The sequence below is a fragment of the Ranitomeya imitator genome, chromosome 5, assembly GCF_032444005.1.
Source record: "Ranitomeya imitator isolate aRanImi1 chromosome 5, aRanImi1.pri, whole genome shotgun sequence".
NCBI classification, from domain to species: Eukaryota; Metazoa; Chordata; class Amphibia; order Anura; family Dendrobatidae; genus Ranitomeya; species Ranitomeya imitator.
Genome location: NC_091286.1, coordinates 708,009,200 through 708,030,673, shown reverse-complemented (window position 1 = coordinate 708,030,673; position 21,474 = coordinate 708,009,200). Strand labels below are relative to the sequence as shown.

The 21,474-nt window shown below is 41.6% G+C and overlaps 1 protein-coding gene across 1 annotated transcript; it reads right to left on the bottom strand.

Annotated features, from left to right (window-relative positions):
• Positions 1-5,005: 5,005 nt before the first annotated feature.
• On the bottom strand, positions 5,006-19,931 carry UCN (urocortin). The gene is made up of 2 exons (XM_069728604.1): positions 19,918-19,931; positions 5,006-6,263 (listed from the first exon to the last, which is right to left on the bottom strand). The coding sequence occupies exon 2, from the start codon at positions 6,250-6,252 to the stop codon at positions 5,758-5,760; it is 495 nt and encodes a 164-aa protein (XP_069584705.1). The 5' UTR covers positions 6,253-6,263; positions 19,918-19,931; the 3' UTR covers positions 5,006-5,757.
• Between the last annotated feature and the right edge of the window lie 1,543 nt (positions 19,932-21,474).

Sequence of the window (21,474 nt, the reverse complement as noted above, 5' to 3'; positions counted from 1 at the left end):
AGTATTAATGGTGGACTATCTGTCCATTGGGTACTCCAGCAGCGGTCATCATTCATGCCTGGTCATGACCGATCATTTCACAAAATTTGCTGTGGCCGTTCCCACTAAAGATCAGACTGCTAAGTCCGCAGCAGAGGCGATCGGGAAACATTTAATTCCGGTGTATGGGTGCCCCCAAAGAGTGCATTCAGACCAAGGTACCTGTTTTCAGGGTCAGCTGATGACTGAGTTGCTGCAGGTCTACGGGATTCAGCAATCACGGACGACGCCCTATCACCCGCAGGGAAATGGAGCTTGTGAGCGATTCAACCGAACGCTGCTCCAGATGCTGAGAACGCTGGAACAAAGGCAAAAGGGTCGATGGCCTGAGTTTCTCCCTGAACTTATGCGGGCTTATAATAACAGAGTCCATAACACTACAGGGTTCACGCCTTATGCGATGATGTTTGGCCGGCCTGGATGAGAAATCGGGAAGCTGAGTCTGACGGTTTCGGATGAGCCGCAGTATCGTACAGCCAGTGAGTGGGTCCAGGATCACCGAAGGAAGCTGTGAGAGATCCATCAGATAGTGAAAGAACGTGTACGGGATCATCCACACCGAGATCGAAAACCAGTGCACGGGGATGAGTTCCAGGTGGGTGACAGGGTGCTAGTGCGGGTTACACGTCCAGAGGGGAAGTTGAGTGACAGGTGGGAGGATACGCCTTACACAGTAGTGGAAAGGGTGTTCCCAGGAGGAAGTGTGTACACGGTGGTCCCTGAGGGGTGTATCGGACCTCGCCGCACGATGCATCGGAATTGGCTAAAGCGGTGTATATCTGACGCACCTGTCTGTTCCCCTGAGTCATCCGATCCAACGATGGTGCAACCGAGCAATGTTGAGTGTTACTGTTGGGATGACTGTGATGGCGATCTCCTAGAAATGCAGAGTCCGACAGTGCAAACTCCAGATATGCCCAATGATGTTACTGTTCCACCAGATACTACAAATGTTTTGTTGAATCCGACAGGTACTGGCTTACGGAGGTCAGAGAGGAGCACAGCTGGAATTCCTCCGATACGATATAATCCTGATGAGTATGTGTTGCTTGTGAGTTGTGAGAAGCCATTTGTCGGGACGCCAAATTGAAAGTGGGGTGGAGTGTAAAGTGGTGATGTCTTATTTCTATCATAAACAGTGTTGATACACTAACTGAGTTCAGCCACCGGAGGTCACCCTTGAGTAATAGACAGGATAATTACAATGTTGTTGCAGTAATTTTGTTCAGCCACCGCAGGTCACCCATGAGTTAAAGACAAGAAGATTCTGGAAACAGGACAGTTACCTCAGAGAGAGTTTCTGGGCGTTTGAGAAGAAGCAGCGCGGTGATGGAGAGTGGGGAATCCAGATCTTGAGGCATTCCTGTTTTGGGACTGTGTGACTTCAAGAAAGCTATTCTTGTGAGTAAACAGAGAAGTGTGACTGGTCACCGACTGTGTAGTTAGCTAGGGATAGCTAGATAGGAATCACAGCCTAATTAAAGACAGTCTTGCATTAAGAATTGCCTGATAACTAATAGACACTGTGTGGATTCCTGCGCTTCACGATTCTGGCTCTGGGATATTCCTGGAATTATTTGTGAACTTTATCTGGATCTGCATCAGAAGATTTGGTGGCTCAAATACCTATTTAATCCGCTGCTGGACATCTGTATAATAAATTCAGTTATTTACCGTTGAAGCATATATTGTGAAAGAGTAGACTCTGAGCGCTCAACAATCAGACGGTGCACTGCGTATACACTGAGTATATACTGTGATATATATATATATATATATGTTGGGAAAAAACGGGTACCCGTGATCTATTGTAAATTAGGTGGGAGGCGGGTGTAAGATTGTATTCCTGAGAGGACCACGTGTCACAGGCACAGTATAACCCCGTGTAGGCCCGTTACACATAAGGGAGCGGTATAGTTGTGGGGTAGTCAGATTCCTGTCTGTGAAGCCGGCACTTGGGGTCTCTCAGGCTGCATAACTTGTATTCTGTGAGTTGTGGCCCATATTGTGTTGGAAGACAAAATTCTGTCATTTTTTGCATAAGTTATAAAGAAAAGTTGGGTTAATATCATATTGTGCCCTGAGTCATTCATAGCAGTGCCGTATTCTGTTCTCGAGCAGCGACCGTCATAACGGTCGTTACAGTATTCACACTGCGGCTCTGGCGCAGGCGTACTTTGTCCTGTTGAGGGCAGAGCAAAGTACTGCAATGCGCAGGCGCTGGGAAAGTTCATAGAGGCCCAGCGCCTGCTCGCTGCAGTACTTTGCTCTGCCCTCAACAGGGCAGACAAAGTAAGCCTGCGCCGGAGCCGCAGTGTGAAGACAAGAAGAGGACGTCATCGTATGAAGATGTGAGGCACCGGACCACGACACCCATCGGATCGGACCGCCCACCCAGGTGTGTAAAATCTAACCTCTTTTTCTCATCTTTCAGGATACAATGGGGGCTTATGTACAGCATTCCAGAATGCTGTAGATAAGCCCCTGATGCTGGTGGGCTTAGGCTACTTTCACACTTCCGTCTTTTCAGATCCGTTGCAATGCATCGTTTTGGGCAAAAATGGATCCTGCAAATGTGCCCGCAGGATCCGTTTTTGCCCCATAGACTTATATTAGCGACGGATTGCGACAGATGGCCACACGTGTTTTGGCGGACCATTGTCTGGAAAAAACATTCAATGTAACGTTTTTTGTCTGCGTCGAAAAAACGTACAGCGACTGATCCTGTGGCGTCTGTCGTTGGCTTGAATGGAAGCCTATGGGCGCAGGATCCGTTGCTGTCCGTCAAATGACGGAATCCAACAACAGATTCGGTTTTTTTACACTGAGCATGCCTGGAAGGATTTCTATTCCTTTATTTTAACCCTTTTCCTGCAGCTGCTGCATCGACGGATCCGTCAAAAAACAGGATCCAGTGCATCTGTTTTTTTACAATCTGCACAGGATCCGTCTTTTCAACACTTTGACGGATTGTGACTGATTCTAAAAGACGGAAGTGTGACAGTAGCCTTAGCTCATCTTCGATTTTGGGGGTGACAGGCTCCCTTTAACAGTTGTTGTAGAGATGTGTCTGCTGCTAGAACTCTGTGTGGCATTGACCTGGTCTCTAATCTGAGCTGCTGTTAACCTGCGATTTCTGAGGCTGGTGACTCGGATAAACTTATCCTCAGAAGCAGAGGTGACTCTTGGTCTTCCTTTCCTGGGGCGGTCCTCATGTGAGCCAGATTCTTTATAGCGCTTGATGGTTTTTGCCACTGCACTTGGGGACACTTTCAAAGTTTTCCCAATTTTTCGGACTGACTGACCTTCGTTTCTTAAAGTAATGATGGCCACTCAGTTTTCTTTACTTAGAATTTGTATTATGGCAAGAAAAAAGCAGCTAACAGTCTATTCTGTAGAACTATCAGCTGTGTATCCACCAGACTTCTGCACAACACAACTGATGGTCCCAACCCCATTTATAAGGCAAGAAATCCCACTTATTAAACCTGACAGGGCACACCTGTGAAGTGAAAACCATTCCCGGTGACTACCTCTTGAAGCTCATCAAGAGAATGCCAAGAGTGTGCAAAGCAGTCATCAAAGTAAAAGGTGGCTACTTTGAAGAACCTAGAATATAAGACATATTTTCAGTTTTTTCACTTTTTGTTAAGTATATAATTCCACACGTGTTAATTCATAGTTTTGATGCTTTCAGTGTGAATGTACAATTTTCACAGTCATGAAAATGCAGAAAAATCTTTAAATGAGAAGGTGTGTCCAAACTTTTGGTCTGTACTTTATACATAGGGAAGCCACCCGTAAGCAGGATCATAGCTCCCCCTTCTGGCCTGGAGTGTGAACATGTTGTGTGCTTTGTCATTACCTGATAAGATCTTCCTTCGCTTCCAAGGGTGACATTACTCTCCCCGTGAGGAAACTGTGACAACCAGGACCCTGGGGCGTCGCACAGTAATAGGGACACATACGGCAGCAGAGGTTCAGTATCGGGGTATCAGCAGGATGAGGGGTTTGTGCAGGTTGGGAATAGATGGGGACGTGCAGGAAATGTGAGAAGTCATAGGTGTCGTTGTTGTTTTCTCTGCAGACGAGTCCTGGGTGGAGAAGTCGTCATGTCGGTCTGGGCCAGATGGAAAAGACGAGAAAAGTGAATGATTCCATCAGAAAAACGTCAGTGGTAAGTCACCATCTGTAACTGAGCTGTGATCTCTAGATGTCCTGCAGCACTGGTATCTACCTGCTCTTTGTGTTGAGATTTATTTTCATCTCCTCAGGTTCCCCTTACCCACCATAGTTATAATCATGGTTACCTGGTTAGGGGCCACAGGTGGACACAGACAGAAAAGGCCTCATGTGCAAGAACAATATACGGGCTTTTTGCAGCCCAAGAGCTCCTAAAAATGCAAAATTGCACCTTCTTTGGAGGTAGAAATGGGCCCCCTTATTTCTTGGACCCATGTGCGGCTGCACAGGTTGCAGCGATGATTTTTCCGCCTGTTAGGGGCCAACGCGCATGTTTCGCCCCCTGAGCTGAACCCTTAGCTACACCTCTGATTCATATGGAGTCTGCAAATCTCAACAGGGCTTAAACCCAGCCGCGCCCTCGTGTTGTAAAATACCGTCTTATGTACCGATATGCTAATGAGCTGATTGGTGCACTTGGGTTGTGGCCCAGGGGTCCCGTACATCTTGGGTATGGCTGAGCGCGTCGGTAGATACTGCCTCCATATACATTGCAGAAACACTGCCTAAGTAATAAGTGACCATTGTCAGCTTCAGGGTGCTGGGCTGTGAAGGAACAGTATATAGGACGTCCGTCCGGATCCTGGTCAATGTGAACAATCAGCAGCCACAGAATCCACCTGATTCTCCACCACATGAGTCTCCACCTGAAATGGATTCATCAGAACATTTTATTTCCGCGTGAAGTCGTCAGGTTTGGTAAAGAAGCCCATTTCTGACAATTAGCATGACCAGCTTTATTGCATACAAGGACAAGGTACAACTCAGCCTGTGGTGGGACGTGTTACAGCTCTGGGAGGCTACGACGACATTGACGAAACAGAATCTGGGTCCAGGTCCGGGATAGCTCATCCCATGGTCATTGGTTTCCATTTTGCCTGTATGTCTATGGTGGTAAGGTGCAGCCAGGGTCAAACTCAAGCTCGTTCTGACTTGTGGAAAGACATTACTCTGCTAGTACCCAATTATCTGTGGGGTTTATGGTGGCCCCTAAATTGCACCATCTCTGATTCTCTACATTGTCCTCCTGGAGACGTCGCCATTCCCCTCACTCTGCTCTTATTGATTCTTGACGTTCCCCATTGGGGATCCCACCGACATCTGGCTCCCCGTGTGACTACTGGGTTGGATTTGTCGTGGGTGGTGGGTCTTGGGCTTTATTGACCTTGTGACCTTGGCTGCCTATTGTGAGGACACAGATAATCACTATGACCAGAATTGGCATCACTCATGGTGGGCACGAGCCTGAGGAAAACACAAAGATAATTGGAGACTGATGAAATCAGGAAAAGTTCATATTTGGAGACCCATACAGAAAGGATAACCCCAATCTTGCCTCCCCCAGTCCCATCAGTCTGTGGTGTCCAGAGCCCACCCTACCACCATGTAGACACAGGTCACTGTGGGGTATTGCACCTCCCGTGGTTGGACATTTGGGGAACGCTTCTTCTAGTTTGGGTAGTGGATTCACATCAGTTATTTCCCTACCGAGTCAAATATGATGCGGTTCTGTTCTGCCTGATGCTTCTGGTTCTGAGTCTTTGCTATGTCGATCATATGCCGAAGTATATGATAAGTCAAGTCTATGGAAATTGGAGGGTCTTCTCTCTTAAGGCGGTCAGAAAACACTTCCAGGAAGGTCCTTGCTGATTCCTCTGGCCTAAACTCCTGGAAGACTGTCCTGAGGATGCTGAACATGGAGGCCAGGTCCTGGGATGGTATCTCGTGTTCTGTGGAGAGGGAACCCTTGCTCACCCTCAGCTGCACTTGGGGGTCTCCTACCTCCATCTGTAGCACTCTTTCTCTTATAAAATACAACAAAGCCTGAGCGCTCTCATCACTTAACAATCCATCCAGACTGAGCCTTGGACCCTCAAAAAAGCTCCTTTCCAAGGGCCGAGCTCCTGCCTGTCCGGTGAGGATCATGAAGCAGGCAAGTAGGGTGACGGATGATGGTGATGCAGACTTCATGGTGCAGAGACCTAGGAGTTAAGTAGATGGAAGAGGTAGTCAATGTCATGACATCTTACAACAATGAAGCCGAGAAACATAAACTATGAATCCTTTTCCTAAAATTGCTGGATCGGCTCTAAGCTTCATGGGACCTCACAAGACTCATCTCTACTTCAGGTAATCCTTACCAGCCAGAGATGGACGGGAGAGCTGTGGACTAAGCCTGAGCATCTTCAGTTGTATTCTATCCCGAGATTCTAGTAGAAGGGTTCCTCGGGGGCGTGTCCTTAGACAGACACTAGTTATTCGTCACTTGATAGCTTCTCTACAAGGGATTGGAAGAAACTGATGTCTAAATGGATCCTATTATCTTCAGTGGGATCCATTCTAAGGTTTCTTCCCACGGGGATCAGACCACTGATGAAGGCAGAAGACAACAAACTGTGTAGATCTGAGTTGTGAATTAAATAAAACGCCCGTTATACATTCCTAGGAAAGACCCCAGCACCCACAACTATGCCGGGCCCTAAAAGGATGGAGCTGGAAATAGCCCTGATGAGGCCAGTCCAGAAAAAGTCCTAATTCTCACAGATTGTCCCACATTAATAATCATATTACCTATACACAAAGAAATAATCCAATAATCTGTAGAGATCAGAGTATTAACGATATATAATCTACAGAGATCTCACAATTATTAGCAATAATCTATAGAGATCAGGATTATCAGTAATAATCTATAGAGAGCTCAGAATTACCAGTAATAATCTATAGAGAGCTCAGGATTATCAGTAATAATCTATAGAGAGCTCAGAATTATCAGTAATAATCTATAGAGAGATCAGGATTATCAGTAATAATCTATAGAGATCAGGATTATCAGTAATATTCTATAGAGGGCTCAGGATTATCAGTAATAATCTATAGAGATCTCAGGATTATCAGTAATAATCTATAGAGAGCTCAGGATTATCAGTAATAATCTATAGAGATCAGGATTATCAGTAATAATCTATAGAGATCTCAGGATTATCAGTAATAATCTATAGAGAGCTCAGGATTATCAGTAATAATCTATAGAGATCAGGATTATCAGTAATAATCTATAGAGATCTCAGGATTATCAGTAATAATCTATAGAGAGATCAGGATTATCAGCAATAATCTATAGAGAGCTCAGGATTATCAGTAATAATCTATAGAGAGCTCAGGATTACCAGTAATAATCTATAGAGATCAGGATTATCAGTAATAATCTATAGAGATCAGGATTATCAGTAATAATCTATAGAGATCTCAGGATTATCAGTAATAATCTATAGAGAGCTCAGGATTATCAGTAATAATCTATATAGAGCTCAGGATTATCAGTAATAATCTATAGAGAGCTCAGGATTATCAGCAATAATCTATAGAGATCTCAGGATTATCAGTAATAATCTATAGAGAGCTCAGGATTATCAGTAATAATCTATAGAGATCAGGATTATCAGTAATAATCTATAGAGAGATCAGGATTATCAGTAATAATCTATAGAGAGATCAGGATTATCAGTAATAATCTATAGAGAGATCAGGATTATCAGTAATAATCTATAGAGATCAGGATTATCAGTAATAATCTATAGAGAGATCAGGATTATCAGTAATAATCTATAGAGAGCTCAGGATTATCAGTAATAATCTATAGAGAGATCAGGATTATCAGTAATAATCTATAGAGATCAGGATTATCAGTAATAATCTATAGAGAGCTCAGGATTATCAGTAATAATCTATAGAGATCAGGATTATCAGTAATAATCTATAGAGAGATCAGGATTATCAGTAATAATCTATAGAGAGATCAGGATTATCAGTAATAATCTATAGAGATCAGGATTATCAGTAATAATCTATAGAGAGATCAGGATTATCAGTAATAATCTATATAGAGCTCAGGATTATCAGTAATAATCTATAGAGAGATCAGGATTATCAGTAATAATCTATAGAGAGATCAGGATTATCAGTAATAATCTATAGAGATCAGGATTATCAGTAATAATCTATAGAGAGATCAGGATTATCAGTAATAATCTATAGAGATCAGGATTATCAGTAATAATCTATAGAGAGATCAGGATTATCAGTAATAATCTATAGAGATCTCAGGATTATCAGTAATAATCTATAGAGAGATCAGGATTATCAGTAATAATCTATAGAGAGATCAGGATTATCAGTAATAATCTATAGAGATCAAGATTATCAGTAATAATCTATAGAGATCTCAGGATTATCAGTAATAATCTATAGAGAGATCAGGATTATCAGTAATAATCTATAGAGAGATCAGGATTATCAGTAAAAATCTATAGAGAGATCAGGATTATCAGTAATAATCTATAGAGATCTCAGGATTATCAGTAATAATCTACAGAGATCTCAGGATTATCAGTAATAATCTATAGAGAGAACAGGATTATCAGTAAAAATCTATAGAGAGATCAGGATTATCAGTAATAATCTATAGAGATCTCAGGATTATCAGAAATAATCTATAGAGATCAGGATTATCAGTAATAATCTATAGAGATCTCAGGATTATCAGTAATAATCTATAGAGAGATCAGGATTATCAGTAATAATCTATAGAGATCTCAGGATTATCAGTAATAATCTATAGAGAGCTCAGGATTATCAGTAATAATCTATAGAGATCTCAGGATTATCAGTAATAATCTATAGAGATCTCAGGATTATCAGTAATAATCTATAGAGATCTCAGGATTATCAGTAATAATCTATAGAGAGCTCAGGATTATCAGAAATAATCTATAGAGATCAGGATTATCAGTAATAATCTATAGAGAGCTCAGGATTATCAGTAATAATCTATAGAGAGATCAGGATTATCAGTAATAATCTATAGAGATCAGGATTATCAGTAATAATCTATAGAGATCTCAGGATTATCAGTAATAATCTATAGAGATCTCAGGATTATCAGTAATAATCTATAGAGAGCTCAGGATTATCAGCAATAATCTATAGAGATCTCAGGATTATCAGTAATAATCTACAGAGAGCTCAGGATTATCAGTAATAATCTATAGAGAGCTTAGGATTTTCAGTAATAATCTATAGAGAGCTCAGGATTATCAGTAATAATCTATAGAGATCAGGATTATCAGTAATAATCTATAGAGAGCTCAGGATTATCAGTAATAATCTATAGAGATCAGGATTATCAGTAATAATCTATATAGAGCACAGGATTATCAGTAATAATCTATAGAGAGCTCAGGATTACCAGTAATAATCTATAGATATCTCAGGATTATCAGTAATAATCTATAGAGAGATCAGGATTATCAGTAATAATCTATAGAGAGATCAGGATTATCAGTAATAATCTATAGAGACATCAGGATTATCAGTAATAATCTATAGAGATCAGGATTATCAGTAATAATCTATAGAGATCTCAGGATTATCAGTAATAATCTATAGAGAGCTCAGGATTACCAGTAATAATCTATAGATATCTCAGGATTATCAGTAATAATCTATAGAGATCAGGATTATCAGTAATAATCTATAGAGAGCTCAGGATTATCAGTAATAATCTATAGAGATCTCAGGATTATCAGTAATAATCTATAGAGATCAGGATTATCAGTAATAATCTATAGAGATCTCAGGATTATCAGTAATAATCTATAGAGAGCTCAGGACTATCAGTAATAATCTATAGAGATCAGGATTATCAGTAATAATCTATAGAGAGCTCAGGATTATCAGTAATAATCTACAGAGATCAGGATTATCAGTAATAATCTATATAGAGCTCAGGATTATCAGTAATAATCTATAGAGATCAGGACTATCAGTAATAATCTATGGAGATCAGGATTATCAGTAATAATCTACAGAGATCAGGATTATCAGTAATAATCTATAGAGATCTCAGGATTATCAGTAATAATCTATAGAGAGCTCAGGACTATCAGTAATAATCTATAGAGATCAGGATTATCAGTAATAATCTATAGAGAGCTCAGGATTATCAGTAATAATCTACAGAGATCAGGATTATCAGTAATAATCTATATAGAGCTCAGGATTATCAGTAATAATCTATAGAGAGATCAGGATTATCAGTAATAATCTATAGAGAGATCAGGATTATCAGTAATAATCTATATAGAGCTCAGGATTATCAGTAATAATCTATAGAGAGATCAGGATTATCAGTAATAATCTATAGAGAGCTCAGGACTATCAGTAATAATCTATAGAGATCAGGATTATCAGTAATAATCTATAGAGATCAGGATTATCAGTAATAATCTATAGAGATCTCAGGATTATCAGTAATAATCTATAGAGATCTCAGGATTATCAGTAATAATCTATAGAGATCTCAGGATTACCAGTAATAATCTACAGAGATCAGGATTATCAGTAATAATCTATAGAGAGATCAGGATTATCAGTAATAATCTATAGAGATCTCATGATTGTCAGTAATAATCTATAGAGAGCTCAGGATTATCAGTAATAATCTATAGAGATCAGGATTACCAGTAATAATCTATAGAGAGCTCAGGATTACCAGTAATAATCTATAGAGATCTCAGGATTATCAGTAATAATCTATAGAGATCAGGATTATCAGTAATAATCTATAGAGATCAGGATTATCAGTAATAATCTATAGAGATCAGGATTATCAGTAATAATCTTTAGAGCTCAGGATTATCAGTAATAATCTATAGAGAGCTCAGGATTATCAGTAATAATCTATAGAGATCAGGATTATCAGTAATAATCTTTAGAGCTCAGGATTATCAGTAATAATCTATAGAGAGCTCAGGATTATCAGTAATAATCTATAGAGAGCTCAGGATTACCAGTAATAATCTACAGAGATCAGGATTATCAGTAATAATCTATAGAGAGATCAGGATTATCAGTAATAATCTATAGAGATCTCATGATTGTCAGTAATAATCTATAGAGAGCTCAGGATTATCAGTAATAATCTATAGAGATCAGGATTACCAGTAATAATCTATAGAGAGCTCAGGATTACCAGTAATAATCTATAGAGATCTCAGGATTATCAGTAATAATCTATAGAGATCAGGATTATCAGTAATAATCTATAGAGATCAGGATTATCAGTAATAATCTATAGAGATCAGGATTATCAGTAATAATCTATAGAGATCAGGATTATCAGTAATAATCTTTAGAGCTCAGGATTATCAGTAATAATCTATAGAGAGCTCAGGATTATCAGTAATAATCTATAGAGATCAGGATTATCAGTAATAATCTTTAGAGCTCAGGATTATCAGTAATAATCTATAGAGAGCTCAGGATTATCAGTAATAATCTATAGAGAGCTCAGAATTATCAGTAATAATCTATAGAGAGCTCAGAATTATCAGTAATAATCTATAGAGAGCTCAGGATTATCAGTAATAATCTATAGAGATCAGGATTATCAGTAATAATCTATAGAGAGCTCAGGATTATCAGTAATAATCTATAGAGATCTCAGGATTATCAGTAATAATCTATAGAGAGATCAGGATTATCAGTAATAATCTATAGAGATCAGGATTATTAGTAATAATCTTTAGAGAGCTCAGGATTATCAGTAATAATCTATAGAGATCTCAGGATTATCAGTAATAATCTATAGAGAGCTCAGGACTATCAGTAATAATCTATAGAGATCAGGATTATCAGTAATAATCTATAGAGAGCTCAGGATTATCAGTAATAATCTATAGAGAGCTCAGGATTATCAGTAATAATCTATGGAGATCAGGATTATCAGTAATAATCTATAGAGATCTCAGGATTATCAGTAATAATCTATAGAGATCTCAGGATTATCAGTAATAATCTATAGAGATCTCAGGATTACCAGTAATAATCTATAGAGAGCTCAGGATTACCAGTAATAATCTATAGAGATCTCAGGATTATCAGTAATAATCTATAGAGATCAGGATTATCAGTAATAATCTATAGAGATCAGGATTATCAGTAATAATCTATAGAGCTCAGGATTATCAGTAATAATCTATAGAGAGCTCAGGATTATCAGTAATAATCTATAGAGATCAGGATTATCAGTAATATTCTATAGAGAGCTCAGGATTACCAGTAATAATCTATAGATATCTCAGGATTATCAGTAATAATCTATAGAGATCAGGATTATCAGTAATAAGCTATAGAGAGCTCAGGATTATCAGTAATAATCTATAGAGATCAGGATTATCAGTAATAATCTTTATAGAGCTCAGGATTATCAGTAATAATCTATAGAGAGATCAGGATTATCAGTAATAATCTATAGAGAGATCAGGATTATCAGTAATAATCTATAGAGATCAGGATTATCAGTAATAATCTATAGAGATCTCAGGATTATCAGTAATAATCTATAGAGCTCAGGATTATCAGTAATAATCTATAGAGAGCTCAGGATTATCAGTAATAATCTATAGAGATCAGGATTATCAGTAATATTCTATAGAGAGCTCAGGATTACCAGTAATAATCTATAGATATCTCAGGATTATCAGTAATAATCTATAGAGATCAGGATTATCAGTAATAATCTATAGAGAGCTCAGGATTATCAGTAATAATCTATAGAGATCAGGATTATCAGTAATAATCTATAGAGAGATCAGGATTATCAGTAATTATCTATAGAGAGATCAGGATTATCAGTAATAATCTATAGAGATCAGGATTATCAGTAATAATCTATAGAGATCAGGATTATCAGTAATAATCTATAGAGATCAGGATTATCAGTAATAATCTATATAGAGCTCAGGATTATCAGTAATAATCTATAGAGAGATCAGGATTATCAGTAATAATCTATAGAGAGATCAGGATTATCAGTAATAATCTATAGAGATCAGGATTATCAGTAATAATCTATAGAGATCAGGATTATCAGTAATAATCTATAGAGAGCTCAGGATTATCAGTAATAATCTATAGAGATCTCAGGATTATCAGTAATAATCTATAGAGATCTCAGGATTATCAGTAATAATCTATAGAGAGCTCAGGACTATCAGTAATAATCTACAGAGATCAGGATTATCAGTAATAATCTATAGAGATCTCAGGATTACCAGTAATAATCTATAGAGAGCTCAGGATTACCAGTAATAATCTATAGAGATCTCAGGATTATCAGTAATAATCTATAGAGATCAGGATTATCAGTAATAATCTATAGAGATCAGGATTATCAGTAATAATCTATAGAGATCAGGATTATCAGTAATAATCTATAGAGAGATCAGGATTATCAGTAATAATCTATAGAGATCAGGATTATCAGTAATAATCTTTAGAGCTCAGGATTATCAGTAATATTCTATAGAGAGATCAGGATTATCAGTAATAATCTATAGAGAGATCAGGATTATCAGTAATAATCTACAGAGAGCTCAGGATTATCAGTAATAATCTATAGAGAGCTCAGGATTATCAGTAATAATCTATAGAGAGCTCAGGATTATCAGTAATAATCTATAGAGAGCTCAGGATTATCAGTAATATTCTATAGAGAGCTCAGGATTATCAGTAATAATCTATAGAGAGCTCAGGATTATCAGTAATAATCTATAGAGAGCTCAGGATTATCAGTAATAATCTATAGAGAGCTCAGAATTATCAGTAATAATCTATAGAGATCAGGATTATCAGTAATAATCGATAGAGAGCTCAGGATTATCAGTAATAATCTATAGAGAGCTCAGGATTATCAATAATAATCTATAAAGATCTCAGGATTATCAGTAATAATCTATAGAGGGCTCAGGATTATCAGTAATAATCTACAGAGATCAGGATTATTAGTAATAATCTTTAGAGAGCTCAGGATTATCAGTAATAATCTATAGAGAGATCAGGATTATCAGTAATAATCTATAGAGAGATCAGGATTATCAGTAATAATCTATAGAGATCAGGATTATCAGTAATAATCTATAGAGATCTCAGGATTATCAGTAATAATAGTAACATAGTAACATAGTTAGTAAGGCCGAAAAAAGACATTTGTCCATCCAGTTCAGCCTATATTCCATCATAATAAATACCCAGATCTACGTCCTTCTACAGAACCTAATAATTGTATGATACAATATTGTTCTGCTCCAGGAAGACATCCAGGCCTCTCTTGAACCCCTCGACTGAGTTCGCCATCACCACCTCCTCAGGCAAGCAATTCCAGATTCTCACTGCCCTAACAGTAAAGAATCCTCTTCTATGTTGGTGGAAAAACCTTCTCTCCTCCAGACGCAAAGAATGCCCCCTTGTGCCCGTCACCTTCCTTGGTATAAACAGATCCTCAGCGAGATATTTGTATTGTCCCCTTATATACTTATACATGGTTATTAGATCGCCCCTCAGTCGTCTTTTTTCTAGACTAAATAAACCTAATTTCGCTAATCTATCTGGGTATTGTAGTTCTCCCATCCCCTTTATTAATTTTGTTGCCCTCCTTTGTACTCTCTCTAGTTCCATTATATCCTTCCTGAGCACCGGTGCCCAAAACTGGACACAGTACTCCATGTGCGGTCTAACTAGGGATTTGTACAGAGGCAGTATAATGCTCTCATCATGTGTATCCAGACCTCTTTTAATGCACCCCATGATCCTGTTTGCCTTGGCAGCTGCTGCCTGGCACTGGCTGCTCCAGGTAAGTTTATCATTAACTAGGATCCCCAAGTCCTTCTCCCTGTCAGATTTACCCAGAGGTTTCCCGTTCAGTGTGTAATGGTGATATTGATTCCCTCTTCCCATGTGTATAACCTTACATTTATCATTGTTAAACCTCATCATAATCTATAGAGAGCTCAGGACTATCAGTAATAATCTATAGAGATCAGGATTATCAGTAATAATCTATAGAGAGCTCAGGATTATCAGTAATAATCTATATATATCTCAGGATTATCAGCAATAATCTATAGAGATCTCAGGATTATCAGTAATAATCTATAGAGAGCTCAGGACTATCAGTAATAATCTATGGAGATCAGGATTATCAGTAATAATCTATAGAGATCTCAGGATTATCAGTAATAATCTATAGAGATCTCAGGATTATCAGTAATAATCTATAGAGATCTCAGGATACCCCAGCAGCAAGAGAGGCCTGGATGTCTTCCTGGAGCAGAACAATATTGTATCATACAATTAGGTTCTGTAGAAGGACGTAGATCTGGGGATTTATTATGATGGAATATAGGCTGAACTGGATGGACAAATGTCTTTTTTCGGCCTTACTAACTATGTTACTATGTTACTATGTTACCAGTAATAATCTATAGAGAGCTCAGGATTACCAGTAATAATCTATAGAGATCTCAGGATTATCAGTAATAATCTATAGAGATCAGGATTATCAGTAATAATCTATGGAGATCAGGATTATCAGTAATAATCTATAGAGATCTCAGGATTATCAGTAATAATCTATAGAGATCTCAGGATTATCAGTAATAATCTATAGAGATCTCAGGATTATCAGTAATAATCTATAGAGATCAGGATTATCAGTAATAATCTATAGAGATCAGGATTATCAGTAATAATCTATAGAGCTCAGGATTATCAGTAATAATCTATAGAGAGCTCAGGATTATCAGTAATAATCTATAGAGAGCTCAGGATTATCAGTAATAATCTTTAGAGCTCAGGATTATCAGTAATAATCTATAGAGAGCTCAGGATTATCAGTAATAATCTATAGAGAGCTCAGGATTATCAGTAATAATCTATAGAGAGCTCAGGATTATCAGTAATAATCTATAGAGAGCTCAGGATTATCAGTAATAATCTATAGAGAGCTCAGGATTATCAGTAATAATCTATAGAGATCAGGATTATCAGTAATAATCTATAGAGATCAGGATTATTAGTAATAATCTATAGAGATCTCAGGATTATCAGTAATAATCTACAGAGATCTCAGGATTATTAGTAATAATCTTTAGAGAGATCAGGATTATCAGTAATAATCTATAGAGATCTCAGGATTATCAGTAATAATCTACAGAGATCAGGATTATTAGTAATAATCTTTAGAGAGATCAGGATTATCAGTAATAATCTTTAGAGATCTCAGGATTATCAGTAATAATCTATAGAGATCAGGATTATCAGTAATAATCTATAGAGGCACACAGGATACAAAGATCCCCCAGCAGCACAGAGGATATAAGGATCTCCCAGCAGCACAGAGGATATAAGGATCCCCCAGCAGCACAGAGGATATAAGGATCCCCCAGCAGCACAGAGGATATAAGGATCCCCCAGCAGCGCAGAGGATATAAGGATCTCCAGCAGCACAGAGGATATAAGGATCCCCAGCAGCACAGAGGATATAAGGATCTCCCAGCAGCACAGAGGATATAAGGATCCCCCAGCAGCACAGAGGATATAAGGATCCCCCAGCAGCACAGAGGATATAAGGATCTCGCAGCAGCACAGAGGATATAAGGATCCCCAGCAGCACAGAGGATATAAGGATCTCCAGCAGCACAGAGGATATAAGGATCTCCCAGCAGCACAGAGGATATAAGGATCCCCCAGCAGCACAGAGGATATAAGGATCCCCCAGCAGCACAGAGGATATAAGGATCTCCCAGCAGCACAGAGGATATAAGGATCCCCCAGCAGCACAGAAGATATAAGGATCTCCCAGCAGCACAGAGGATATAAGGATCCCCCAGCAGCACAGAGGATATAAGGATACCCCAGCAGCACAGAGGATATAAGGATCCCCCAGCAGCACAGAGGATATAAGGATCTCCCAGCAGCACAGAGGATATAAGGATCCCCCAGCAGCACAGAGGATATAAGGATCCCCCAGCAGCACAGAGGATATAAGGATCCCCCAGCAGCACAGAGGATATAAGGATCTCGCAGCAGCACAGAGGATATAAGGATCCCCAGCAGCACAGAGGATATAAGGATCCCCCAGCAGCACAGAGGATATAAGGATCTCCAGCAGCACAGAGGATATAAGGATCCCCAGCAGCACAGAGGATATAAGGATCTCCCAGCAGCACAGAGGATATAAGGATCTCCCAGCAGCACAGAGGATATAAGGATCCCCCAGCAGCACAGAGGATATAAGGATCCCCCAGCAGCACAGAGGATATAAGGATCCCCCAGCAGCACAGAGGATATAAGGATCCCCCAGCAGCACGGAGGATATAAGGATCTCCCAGCAGCGCAGAGTATATAAGGATCCCCCAGCAGCACAGAGGATATAAGGATCCCCCAGCAGCACAGAGGATATAAGGATCTCCCAGCAGCGCAGAGGATATAAGGATCCCCCAGCAGCACAGAGGATATAAGGATCTCGCAGCAGCACAGAGGATATAAGGATCCCCAGCAGCACAGAAGATATAAGGATCTCCCAGCAGCACAGAGGATATAAGGATCCCCCAGCAGCACAGAGGATATAAGGATCCCCCAGCAGCACAGAGGATATAAGGATCTCGCAGCAGCACAGAGGATATAAGGATCCCCAGCAGCACAGAGGATATAAGGATCCCCCAGCAGCACAGAGGATATAAGGATACCCCAGCAGCACAGAGGATATAAGGATCCCCCAGCAGCACAGAGGATATAAGGATCTCCCAGCAGCACAGAGGATATAAGGATCCCCCAGCAGCACAGAGGATATAAGGATCCCCCAGCAGCACAGAGGATATAAGGATCCCCCAGCAGCACAGAGGATATAAGGATCCCCCAGCAGCACAGAAGATATAAGGATCTCCCAGCAGCACAGAGGATATAAGGATCCCCCAGCAGCACAGAGGATATAAGGATACCCCAGCAGCACAGAGGATATAAGGATCCCCCAGCAGCACAGAGGATATAAGGATCTCCCAGCAGCACAGAGGATATAAGGATCCCCCAGCAGCACAGAGGATATAAGGATCCCCCAGCAGCACAGAGGATATAAGGATCTCGCAGCAGCACAGAGGATATAAGGATCCCCAGCAGCACAGAGGATATAAGGATCCCCCAGCAGCACAGAGGATATAAGGATCTCCAGCAGCACAGAGGATATAAGGATCCCCAGCAGCACAGAGGATATAAGGATCTCCCAGCAGCACAGAGGATATAAGGATCTCCCAGCAGCACAGAGGATATAAGGATCCCCCAGCAGCACAGAGGATATAAGGATCCCCCAGCAGCACAGAGGATATAAGGATCCCCCAGCAGCACAGAGGATATAAGGATCCCCCAGCAGCACGGAGGATATAAGGATCTCCCAGCAGCGCAGAGTATATAAGGATCCCCCAGCAGCACAGAGGATATAAGGATCCCCCAGCAGCGCAGAGGATATAAGGATCCCCCAGCAGCACAGAGGATATAAGGATCCCCCAGCAGCACAGAGGATATAAGGATCTCGCAGCAGCACAGAGGATATAAGGATCCCCAGCAGCACAGAAGATATAAGGATCTCCCAGCAGCACAGAGGATATAAGGATCCCCCAGCAGCACAGAGGATATAAGGATACCCCAGCAGCACAGAGGATATAAGGATCCCCCAGCAGCACAGAGGATATAAGGATCTCCCAGCAGCACAGAGGATATAAGGATCCCCCAGCAGCACAGAGGATATAAGGATCCCCCAGCAGCACAGAGGATATAAGGATCCCCCAGCAGCACAGAGGATATAAGGATCTCCCAGCAGCGCAGAGGATATAAGGATCCCCCAGCAGCACAGAGGATATAAGGATCTCGCAGCAGCACAGAGGATATAAGGATCCCCAGCAGCACAGAAGATATAAGGATCTCGCAGCAGCACAGAGGATATAAGGATCCCCAGCAGCACAGAAGATATAAGGATCTCCCAGCAGCACAGAGGATATAAGGATCCCCCAGCAGCACAGAGGATATAAGGATCCCCCAGCAGCACAGAGGATATAAGGATCTCCCAGCAGCACAGAGGATATAAGGATCCCCCAGCAGCACAGAGGATATAAGGATCCCCCAGCAGCACAGAGGATATAAGGATCTCGCAGCAGCACAGAGGATATAAGGATCCCCCAGCAGCACAGAGGATATAAGGATCCCCCAGCAGCACAGAGGATATAAGGATCTCCCAGCAGCGCAGAGGATATAAGGATCCCCCAGCAGCACAGAGGATATAAGGATCCCCCAGCAGCACAGAGGATATAAGGATCCCCCAGCAGCACAGAGGATATAAGGATCCCCCAGCAGCACAGAGGATATAAGGATCTCCCAGCAGCACAGAGGATATAAGGATCTCCCAGCAGCACAGAAGATATAAGGATCCCCCAGCAGCACAGAGGATATAAGGATCCCCCAGCAGCACGGAGGATATAAGGATCCCCCAGCAGCACAGAGGATATAAGGATCCCCCAGCAGCACAGAAGATATAAGGATCCCCCAGCAGCACAGAGGATATAAGGATCCCCCAGCAGCACAGAGGATATAAGGATCCCCCAGCAGCACAGAGGATATAAGGATCCCCCAGCAGCACAGAGGATATAAGGATCTCCCAGCAGCACAGAGGATACAAGCATCCCCAGCAGCAGAGTATATATATATATTCCTTTCAGCAGTACAGAGTGTTTCAGGAGCTGCTCTTACCTGGCTGAGCCGCGGTGCAGAGTCCTCTGTCCTCCTCTGTGTCTGCTCCTTTTATCTCAGTCCTGAGTGACATCAGCAGAGACAGGAGGAGACATCAGAGGCAGAGGAGAAATGATGTCACTGGTCACATTGTGACCTCAAGAGTGAGACCCCCATGGGGAGTCAGAAAGAGGGAAACAGCGGGAGGTGAGGTGGAAGACCCTGGGGGGGTGGGGTGAGGGGCGCAGACCCCCTGTATCTTCCCCGCTCTGATCTATAATAGTATTCCAAGTCACTGCCAAGTCTGAGAGCTGAGAAACCGATCAACACTAACCCTGCCCGTCTCTGTATATCCCCCCTGCTCATCTCTGTATATCCCCCCTGCCCGTCTCTGTATATCCCCCCTGCTCATCTCTGTATATCCCCCCTGCCCGTCTCTGTATATCCCCCCTGCCCGTCTCTGTATATCCCCCCTGCCCGTCTCTGTATATCCCCCCTGCTCGTCTCTGTATATCCCCCCTGCCCGTCTCTGTATATCCCCTGCCCCTCTCTGTATATCCCCCCTGCCCGTCTCTGTATATCCCCCCTGCCCGTCTCTGTATATCCCCCCTGCCCGTCTCTGTATATCCCCCCTGCCCGTCTCTGTATATCCCCCTGCCCGTCTCTGTATATCCCCCCTGCCCGTCTCTGTATATCCCCCCTGCCCGTCTCTGTATATCCCCTCTGCCCGTCTCTGTATATCCCCCTGCCCGTCTCTGTATATCCCCCCTGCCCGTCTCTGTATATCCCCCCTGCCCGTCTCTGTATATCCCCCCTGCCCGTCTCAGTACATCCCCCCTGCCCGTCTCTGTACATCCCCCTTGCCCGTCTCTGTACATCCCCCTTGCCCGTCTCAGTATATCCCCCCTGCCCGTCTCTGTATATCCCCCCTGCCCGTCTCTGTATATCCCCCCTGCCCGTCTCTGTATATCCCCCCTGCCCGTCTCTGTATATCCCCCCTGCCCGTCTCTGTATATCCCCCCTGCCCGTCTCTGTATATCCCCCCTGCCCGTCTCTGTATATCCCCCCTGCCCGTCTCTGTATATATATCCCCCCTGCCCGTCTCTGTATATCCCCCTTGCCCGTCTCAGTATATCTCCCCTGCCCGTCTCTGTATATCCCCCTTGCCCGTCTCTGTATATCCCCCTTGCCCGTCTCTGTATATCCCCCCTGCCCGTCTCTGTATATCCCCCTGCTCGTCTCTGTATATCCCCCCTACCCGTCTCTGTATATCCCCCTTGCCCGTCTCTGTATATCCCCCCTGCCCGTCTCTGTATATCCCCCCTGCCCGTCTCCGTATATCCCCCCTGCCCGTCTCTGTATATACCCCTGCTCATTTCTGTATATCTCCCCTGCCCGTCTCTGTATATCCTCCCTGCTCGTCTCTGTATATCCCCCTGCCCATCTCTGTATATCCCCCGCCCGTCTCTGTATATCCCCCCTGCCTGTCTCTGTATATCCCCCCTGCCCTTCTCTGTATATCCCCCCTGCCCGTCTCTGTATATATCCCTGCTAATCTCTGTATACCTCCTCTGCCCG

What these genes read in the sequence shown, in the direction of transcription:
- UCN (XM_069728604.1), bottom strand. Translation starts at nt 6,252, where the DNA reads ATGAAGTCTGCATCACCATCATCCGTCACCCTACTTGCCTGCTTCATG.